Genomic DNA, 9372 nt, shown 5'->3' on the forward strand with positions numbered 1-9372 from the left:
AACTGCTAGTGAGCATTTTAATTTGGCAGTCTAGTTCGACAATTGAGATGCACCGCTAGGAGGAAACAATTCTAGACTATTGAGATGTACCCCTAGAAGCATATTAAACTTCACCATTGAGATGCACCCTTAGAAGGAGATTAGACTAGATTATTGAGATGTACCCCTTGAAGGATATTAGATTAGATTATTGAGATGTACCCCTAGAAGGATATTAGATCATACTATTGAGATGTACCCCTAGAAGGATATTAGACCAGATTATTGAGATGTACCCCTAGAAGGATATTAGACTAGATTATTGAGATGTACCCCTAGAAGGAGATTAGACTAGATTATTGAGATGTACCCCTAGAAGGAGATTAGACCATGTTATTGAGATGTACCCCGAGAAGTATATTAGACCAGATTATTGAGATGTACCCCTAGAAGGATATTAGACTATATTATTGAGATGTACCCCTAGAAGGATATTAGATCATACTATTGAGATGTACCCCTAGAAGGAGATTAGACAACGTTATTGAGATTTACCCCTAGAAGGATATTAGACTAGATTATTGAGATGTACCCCTAGAAGGATATTAGACCACACTATTGAGATGTACCCCTAGAAGGATATTAGACCACGTTATTGAGATGTACCCCTAGAAGGAGATTAGACTAGATTATTGAGATGTACCCCTAGAAGGATATTGAGATGTCATTACATTTGACCCAAAATGTCATTATATTCAAACAGTAATGAAAAAAAGGACAAATCTATATTCTACGATTGTTACATAATATATTAGATTTAATAATAACAAGACAAGTACAAACCAGGCAAGGCTCTACAACAGTTTTAAAACATTGAAGTGGTCCACATTTTAATTGATATGCCCAAAATCACTCAAAGTAAATATCATCCCAGTCTTGGAGAATTTTAATTGTAAATACAGTTACATCAGTTAATAATTAAAGGGGGAAATATGATCAAATAAAACATTTAAAAATATATATTTATATATAACAAACTGTGGAAACTTTTTGTAATTTTTGTGTTTTTTTTAGTTTAAAAAATTCACTGATAAATAGTGTGCAAGTTGCTTTGGTGCAAATTAATAATAATTAATAATAATTCATTTTTGTCTGTTATATGGTTAAGTGTTAAATAATAGTAATTTGAAAGAGGGCCGAGCTTCAATCAAATCAGTTCTAACCACACATGCTGGAGATATCCAATCGGTGAGCAGCTCCTCTTGATCGTTGTCACGAAGCCACACCCACTGGCATTAGAAGTTCAGAAGGAGGAAGTGGTATAGAAATAATAACTCTCAGATTGAATTAGTGCTTTAAGCAGGTAATGCATCTTAAAGCCAGAGTCCTTATTAACTGAAACAATAACAAATTCATAGACAGAGCTATGGATGCCAGGACTGACCATCCATGATATCAGAATAATAGTTTTAATAATGTTTTAAAGCCGTACAGTGTTTGTTTGCATTGTTTAGAAACATTGGGGTAAAACAAGCTTATATTGTGGGTTCTGATGGGGTACGACAGTTGAGCTGAAGTCATGAGGTATTCATATGTTATATTCTTCTAGAATCAATGGGTACATATAATGAATTTATAAGTAAAAAAATGTGTGTAGCAACTAAGGATTCTAGCTTTAAGGCTGTATCTATGAGAGCTGGGAAACTGTTGATTGGTTAAACCAATGCCACAGCAGCTATGCCTCAGGCTATTGGTTAGCCAGCAGCTAGCAGAGCCACAGCAGCTATGTCCCAGGCTATTAGCTAGCCTACCAGCTAGCAGAGCCACAGCAGCTATGCCCCAGGCTATTAGCTAGCCTACCAGCTAGCAGAGCCACAGCAGCTATGCCCCAGGCTATTAGCTAGCCTACCAGCTAGCAGAGCCACAGCAGCTATGTCCCAGGCTATTGGTTAGCCAGCAGCTAGCAGAGCCACAGCAGCTATGTCCCAGGCTATTAGCTAGCCAGCAGCTGTACCATTAACAGAGCCAAAGTGAGAGGCAAGGCAGCCAGAGAGAAGGAAGTGGGTCGGGGAGCACTTCCTGATGTGGTTGATGACCCTGAAAAAGTAGGAAAAACAGAGTTGTTCAGTAAATTACAGAAGTGGATTGTCTTTTCATATTTCTGTTCACATGTTGACTTTGCTCGTATAGATGTGTACGGTGACATTGAAACAGGGACGGACTGGGACCAGAAATTGGCCCTGGCATTTTAAACATATTGGCTCATATTTTCCTAAATTATTAGCCAGATAATTATAATGTTTACCTACAGAAAAACAGGTTAGACAGACCCACTGGACTGAAAATGGACCAGCCCATCTGGCCATTTGCCCAGAATGCCAGTTGGCCAGTCCGCACCTGGAGATGAATACTCACCATCACTGACGCTGCCTGGTATAATGTTCAGGGAGGTGGAACTGCTGGTGAGAATTGCCTGTGTGTTGCTTGAGCTGGGAACCGAAGACAGCTTCTCGAACACGAGGGTCATGTCGGTAACTACAGATCCACTCCTACTCAGGAGAAGGAGAGAAAATGGACAACCCTCAGAAATCATTATCATCTCATCAGCATCGTCAAAGTTTTCAAGTTTTAATGTCATGTGCACAAGTCCAGTGAAATGCCTTTTCTTGCAAGCCTTAAACCCAACGATGCAGTAATCAACATCAATGTAGTAGTACAAATAACAGAAGGTAGAACAGAAACCTAGTCAATAAGTAATGAGAATTCATACCCTTACCTGAATGAGGTGACAATGGAACGACGGAAGCCTGGGGTCTTAGCAAAAGCCTTGTTCACCTGCGTTGAAAGATAGGATGATCAATGGTTCAATGAAAACAGGGTCCTTGACGGCATTAGTAGAAGCTTTGGTTTCATTCTTTCATAGTAAATAGACCTCTCAATAGTAACCTTTTTGACTTGGCATGTACGGATAACTGATGATAGGGTTTTACAGGAGGCATGTACAGGCTCACTGATGATAGGGTTTTACAGGAGGCATGTACAGGATAACTGATAATAGGGTTTTACAGGAGGCATGTACAGGATAACTGATAATAGGGTTTTACAGGAGGCATGTACAGGATAACTGATGATAGGGTTTTACAGGAGGCGTGTACAGGATAACTGATGATAGGGTTTTACAGGAGGCATGTACAGGATAACTGATGATAGGGTTTTACGGGAGGCATGTACAGGATAACTGATGATAGGGTTTTACAGGAGGCATGTACAGGATAACTGATGATAGGGTTTTACAGGAGGCATGTACACTTATATTTATGTTTTGGACGTTTATTTGACAAGGTAATTACAATTACCCCCCCCGGCCAAACCCTAACCAGGACGACGCTGGGCCAATTGTGCACCACCCTATGGGTCTCCCAATCACGACCTGTTGTGATACAGCCAGGAATCAAACCAGGGTCTGTAGTGACGCCTCTAGCACTGAGACACAGTGACTTAGACCACTGTGATACAGCCTGTAATCGAACCAGGGTCTGTAGTGATGCCTCTAACACTGAGATACAGTGCCTTAGACCGCTGCCCTACGATTTTCCTCCCCAAAAATGGTTTGTCATACAAAAGCAAAACCCGTGTCAAAAATGTTTCATCCCAATGAAGTTTCTGTGTGAAAATCTGAGCGACCAGAAATATTTTCCGACCTACGCTGGCGTGGAATCGCCCGATACTTACCTCAGAGGTCACTTTGGCAGCCAGAGTCTTGAACTCTGAAGAGGAAGGGTTGGAAAGATCTGAGTTGAACGTCTGGTTGAGACGGAACTGAAGACTCATTGTTCCTTCACTAGAAGATGGAGGGTCAGTTGATGCGACAGCAGCGGAAGTGGTGGTGGTGGTGACAGCTGCTGGAGGAGTGGTGGTGGTGACAGCTGCTGTAGTGGTGGTGGTACCAGCTGCTGCAGGAGTGGTGGTGGTGACAGCTGCTGGAGGAGTGGTGGTGGTGACAGCTGCTGGAGGAGTGGTGGTGGTACCAGCTGCTGCAGGAGTGGTGGTGGTACCAGCTGCTGCAGGAGTGGTGGTGGTGACAGCTGCTGCAGGAGTGGTGGTGGTGGTACCAGCTGCTGCAGGGGTGGTGGTGGTGGTGACAGCTGCTGCAGGAGTGGTGGTGGTGACAGCCGCAGGGGCGGCGGTGGTGGTGGTGACAGCTGCAGGGGCGGCGGTGGTGGTGGTGACAGCCGCAGGGGCTGCGGTGGTGGTGGTGACAGCTGCAGGGGCGGCGGTGGTGGTGGTGACAGCCGCAGGGGCTGCGGTGGTGGTGGTGACAGCTGCAGGGGCGGCGTTGGTGGTGGTGACAGCCGCAGGGGCGTTGGTGGTGGTGGTGACAGCTGCAGGGGCGGCGATGGTGGTGGTGACAGCAGCAGGGGCTGCGGTGGTGGTGGCACCAGCTGCTGCAGGAGTGGTGGTGGTGACAGCTGCTGCAGGGGCGGAAGTTGTGAGAGGTGCTGCAGGAGTGGTGGTGGTGACAGCTGCTGCATGTGCGGAAGTGGTGAGAGGTGCTGCAGGGACGGTGGTGGTGACAGGTGCTGCAGGGATGGTGGTGGTGACAGCTGCTGCAGGGACGGTGGTGGTGACAGGTGCTGCAGGTGCGGAAGTGGTGAGAGGTGCTGCATGAGTGGTGGTGGTGACAGCTGCTGCAGGGACGGTGGTGGTGACAGGTGCTGCAGGGGCGGTAGTGGTGAGAGGTGCTGCATGAGTGGTGGTGGTGACAGCTGCTGCAGGGGCGGTGGTGGTGACAGCTGCTACAGGGGCGGAAGTGGTGAGAGGTGCTGCAGGAGTGGTGGTGGTGACAGCTGCTGCAGGGGCGGTAGTGGTGAGAGGTGCTGCAGGGACGGTGGTGGTGACAGCTGCTGCAGGGGCGGAAGTGGTGAGAGGTGCTGCAGGAGTGGTGGTGGTGACAGCTGCTGCAGGTGCGGAAGTGGTGAGAGTTGCTGCATGAGTGGTGGTGGTGACAGCTGCTGCAAGGGCAGTAGTGGTGAGAGGTGCTGCAGGACTGGTGGTGGTGACAGCTGCTGCAGGGGCGGAAGTGGTGACAGGTGCTGCAGGAGCAGTGTTGGTGACAGCTGCTACAGGAGTGGTGGTGGTGACAGCTGCTGCAGGTGCGGAAGTGGTGAGAGGTGCTGCAGGAGTGGTGGTGACAGCTGCTGCAGGGACGGAGGTGGTGACAGGTGCTGCAGGGGCGGTGGTGGTGACAGCTGCTGCAGGGGTGGTGACAGTGGTGACGGAGGTGCTGCAGGGGCGGTAGTGGTGAGCTGCTGCAGGTGCTGCAGGGGGGCGGTAGTGGTGAGAGGTGCTGCATGAGTTGTGGTGGTGACAGCTGCTGCAGGGACGGTGGTGGTGACAGCTGCTGCAGGGGAGGTAGTGGTCAGAGGTGCTGCATGAGTGGTGGTGGTGACAGCTGCTGCAGGGGCGGTAGTGGTGAGAGGTGCTGCAGGAGTGGTGGTGGTGACAGCTGCTGCAGGGGCGGTAGTGGTGACAGCTGCTGCAGGGACGGTGTTGGTGACAGGTGCTGCAGGGGCGGTAGTGGTGAGAGGTGCTGCATGAGTGGTGGTGGTGACAGCTGCTGCAGGGGCGGTGGTGGTGAGAGGTGCTGCAGGAGTGGTGGTGGTGACAGCTGCTGCAGGGGCGGTGGTGGTGAGAGGTGCTGCAGGGACGGTGGTGGTGACAGCTGCTGCAGGGGCGGTAGTGGTGAGAGGTGCTGCAGGAGTGGTGGTGGTGACAGCTGCTGCAGGGGCGGTGGTGGTGACAGCTGCTGCAGGGGCGGTAGTGGTGACAGCTGCTGCAGGGGCGGAAGTGGTGACAGGTGCTGCAGGAGTGGTGGTGACAGCTGCTGCAGGGACGGAGGTGGTGAGAGGTGCTGCATGGGCGGTGGTGGTGACAGCTGCTGCAGGGGAGGTAGTGGTGAGAGGTGCTGCATGAGTGGTGGTGGTGACAGCTGCTGCAGGAGCAGAAGTGGTGAGAGGTGCTGCAGGAGTGGTGGTGGTGACAGCTGCTGCAGGTGCGGAAGTGGTGAGAGGTGCTGCAGGAGTGGTGGTGACAGCTGCTGCAGGGACGGTGGTGGTGACAGGTGCTGCAGGTGCGGAAGTGGTGAGAGGTGCTGCATGAGTGGTGGTGGTGACAGCTGCTGCAGGGGCGGTGGTGGTGACAGCTGCTACAGGGGCGGAAGTGGTGAGAGGTGCTGCAGGAGTGGTGGTGGTGACAGCTGCTGCAGGGTCGGTAGTGGTGAGAGGTGCTGCAGGGACGGTGGTGGTGACAGCTGCTGCAGGGGCGGAAGTGGTGAGAGGTGCTGCAGGAGTGGTGGTGGTGACAGCTGCTGCAGGTGCGGAAGTGGTGAGAGGTGCTGCAGGAGTGGTGGTGACAGCTGCTGCAGGGACGGTGGTGGTGACAGGTGCTGCAGGGGCGGTAGTGGTGAGAGTTGCTGCATGAGTGGTGGTGGTGACAGCTGCTGCAGGGGCAGTAGTGGTGAGAGGTGCTGCAGGACTGGTGGTGGTGACAGCTGCTGCAGGGGCGGAAGTGGTGACAGGTGCTGCAGGAGCAGTGTTGGTGACAGCTGCTACAGGAGTGGTGGTGGTACCAGCTGCTGCAGGGGCGGAAGTGGTGACAGCTGCTGCAGGTGCGGAAGTGGTGAGAGGTGCTGCAGGAGTGGTGGTGACAGCTGCTGCAGGGATGGAGGTGGTGACAGGTGCTGCAGGGGCGGTGGTGGTGACAGCTGCTGCAGGGGCGGTAGTGGTGAGAGGTGCTGCAGGGGCGGTAGTGGTGAGAGGTGCTGCATGGGCGGTAGTGGTGAGAGGTGCTGCATGAGTTGTGGTGGTGACAGCTGCTGCAGGGACGGTGGTGGTGACAGCTGCTGCAGGGGAGGTAGTGGTCAGAGGTGCTGCATGAGTGGTGGTGGTGACAGCTGCTGCAGGGGCGGTAGTGGTGAGAGGTGCTGCAGGAGTGGTGGTGGTGACAGCTGCTGCAGGGGCGGTAGTGGTGACAGCTGCTGCAGGGACGGTGTTGGTGACAGGTGCTGCAGGGGCGGTAGTGGTGAGAGGTGCTGCATGAGTGGTGGTGGTGACAGCTGCTGCAGGGGCGGTGGTGGTGAGAGGTGCTGCAGGAGTGGTGGTGGTGACAGCTGCTGCAGGGGCGGTGGTGGTGACAGCTGCTGCAGGGGCGGTAGTGGTGACAGCTGCTGCAGGGGCGGAAGTGGTGACAGGTGCTGCAGGGGCGGTGGTGGTGACAGCTGCTGCAGGGGCGGTGGTGGTGACAGCTGCTACAGGGGCGGTAGTGGTGAGAGGTGCTGCAGGGGCGGTGGTGGTGACAGCTGCTGCAGGAGCAGTGGTGGTGACAGCTACTGCAGGGGGTGGTAGTGACAGCTGCTGCAAGGGGGGTGGTAGTGACAGCTGCTGCAAGGGCGGTGGTGGTGACAGCTGCTGCAGGAGCGGTGGTGGTGACAGCTGCTACAGGAGCAGTGGTGGTACCAGCTGCTGCAGGAGCAGTGGTGGTACCAGCTGCTGCAGGGACGGTGTTGGTGACAGGTGCTGCAGGGGCGGTCGTGGTGAGAGGTGCTACAGGAGTGGTGGTGGTGACAGCTGCTGCAGGTGCGGAAGTGGTGAGAGGTGCTGCAGGAGCAGTGTTGGTGACAGCTGCTACAGGAGTGGTGGTGGTGACAGCTGCTGCAGGTGCGGAAGTGGTGAGAGGTGCTGCAGGAGTGGTGGTGACAGCTGCTGCAGGGACGGAGGTGGTGACAGGTGCTGCAGGGGCGGTGGTGGTGACAGCTGCTGCAGGGGCGGTAGTGGTGAGAGGTGCTGCAGGGGCGGTAGTGGTGAGAGGTGCTGCATGGGCGGTAGTGGTGAGAGGTGCTGCATGAGTTGTGGTGGTGACAGCTGCTGCAGGGACGGTGGTGGTGACAGCTGCTGCAGGGGAGGTAGTGGTCAGAGGTGCTGCATGAGTGGTGGTGGTGACAGCTGCTGCAGGGGCGGTAGTGGTGAGAGGTGCTGCAGGAGTGGTGGTGGTGACAGCTGCTGCAGGGGCGGTAGTGGTGACAGCTGCTGCAGGGACGGTGTTGGTGACAGGTGCTGCAGGGGCGGTAGTGGTGAGAGGTGCTGCATGAGTGGTGGTGGTGACAGCTGCTGCAGGGGCGGTGGTGGTGAGAGGTGCTGCAGGAGTGGTGGTGGTGACAGCTGCTGCAGGGGCGGTGGTGGTGAGAGGTGCTGCAGGGACGGTGGTGGTGACAGCTGCTGCAGGGGCGGTAGTGGTGACAGGTGCTGCAGGAGTGGTGGTGGTGACAGCTGCTGCAGGGGCGGTGGTGGTGACAGCTGCTGCAGGGGCGGTGGTGGTGACAGCTGCTGCAGGGGCGGAAGTGGTGACAGGTGCTGCAGGAGGGTGGTGGTGACAGCTGCTGCAGAGGTGGGAGTGGTGGTGGTGACAGCGGAGTGGTGGTGAGAGGTGCTGCAGGGCGGTGGTGGTGACAGCTGCTGCAGCTGCTACAGGAGGTAGTGGTGAGAGGTGCTGCATGCAGTGGTGGTGGTGACAGCTGCTGCAGGCTGCAGGGGCGGAAGTGGTGAGAGGTGCTGCAGGAGTGGTGGTGGTGACAGCTGCTGCAGGGGCGGTGGTGGTGACAGGTGGAAGTGGTGAGAGGTGCTGCAGGGAGTGGTGGTGACAGCTGCTGCAGGGACGGTGGTGGTGACAGCTGCTGCAGGTGCGGAAGTGGTGAGAGGTGCTGCATGAGTGGTGGTGGTGGTGGTGGTGACAGCTGCTGCAGGGGCGGTGGTGACAGGTGCTGCAGGGGCTGCAGGGGCGGTGGTGGTGACAGCTGGGGCGGAAGTGGTGAGAGGTGCTGCAGGAGTGGTGGTGGTGACAGCTGCTGCAGGGTCAGGTAGTGGTGAGAGGTGCTGCAGGGAGGTGCTGCAGGAGTGGTGGTGGTGACAGCTGCTGCAGGGGCGGAAGTGGTGAGAGGTGCTGCAGGAGTGGTGGTGGTGACAGCTGCTGCAGGGCGGAAGTGGTGAGAGGTGCTGCAGGAGTGGTGGTGGTGGTGACAGCTGCTGCAGCTGCTGGGACGGTGGTGGTGACAGGTGCTGCAGGGGCGGTAGTGGTGAGAGTTGCTGCAGGAGTGGTGGTGGTGACAGCTGCTGCAGGGGCAGGGGTAGTGGTGAGAGGTGCTGCAGGACTGGTGGTGGTGACAGCTGCTGCAGGGGCGGAAGTGGTGACAGGTGCTGCAGGAGCAGTGTTGGTGACAGCTGCTGCAGGAGTGGTGGTGGTGCACCAGCTGCTGCAGGGGCGGAAGTGGTGACAGCTGCTGCAGGTGACAGCTGCTGCAAGTGGTGTGAGAGGTGCTGCAGGAGTGGTGGTGACAGCTGC

General features: G+C 54.8%; 2 protein-coding genes across 2 annotated transcripts; both read right to left on the bottom strand.

Moving 5' to 3' along the window:
• Positions 1–784: 784 nt before the first annotated feature.
• Positions 785–3951, bottom strand: LOC124027479 (adhesion G protein-coupled receptor F5-like). The gene is made up of 4 exons (XM_046339895.1): positions 3712–3951; positions 2756–2814; positions 2395–2528; positions 785–2076 (listed from the first exon to the last, which is right to left on the bottom strand). The coding sequence occupies exons 1-4, from the start codon at positions 3808–3810 to the stop codon at positions 1973–1975; spliced, it is 396 nt and encodes a 131-aa protein (XP_046195851.1). The 5' UTR covers positions 3811–3951; the 3' UTR covers positions 785–1972.
• A 1742-nt stretch (positions 3952–5693) lies between these two features.
• On the bottom strand, positions 5694–9200 carry LOC124027478 (mucin-5AC-like; the record flags this gene model as incomplete). Its single annotated transcript, XM_046339894.1, has 5 exons — positions 5694–7366; positions 7398–8303; positions 8442–8680; positions 8766–8906; positions 8996–9200. Coding segments are annotated over 5 exons (3164 nt in total), but the record flags the coding sequence as incomplete, so codon positions are not given.
• Positions 9201–9372: the final 172 nt, after the last annotated feature.

The sequence above is a fragment of the Oncorhynchus gorbuscha genome, unplaced genomic scaffold (genome assembly GCF_021184085.1).
Source record: "Oncorhynchus gorbuscha isolate QuinsamMale2020 ecotype Even-year unplaced genomic scaffold, OgorEven_v1.0 Un_scaffold_3276, whole genome shotgun sequence".
Lineage (NCBI taxonomy): Eukaryota > Metazoa > Chordata > Actinopteri > Salmoniformes > Salmonidae > Oncorhynchus > Oncorhynchus gorbuscha.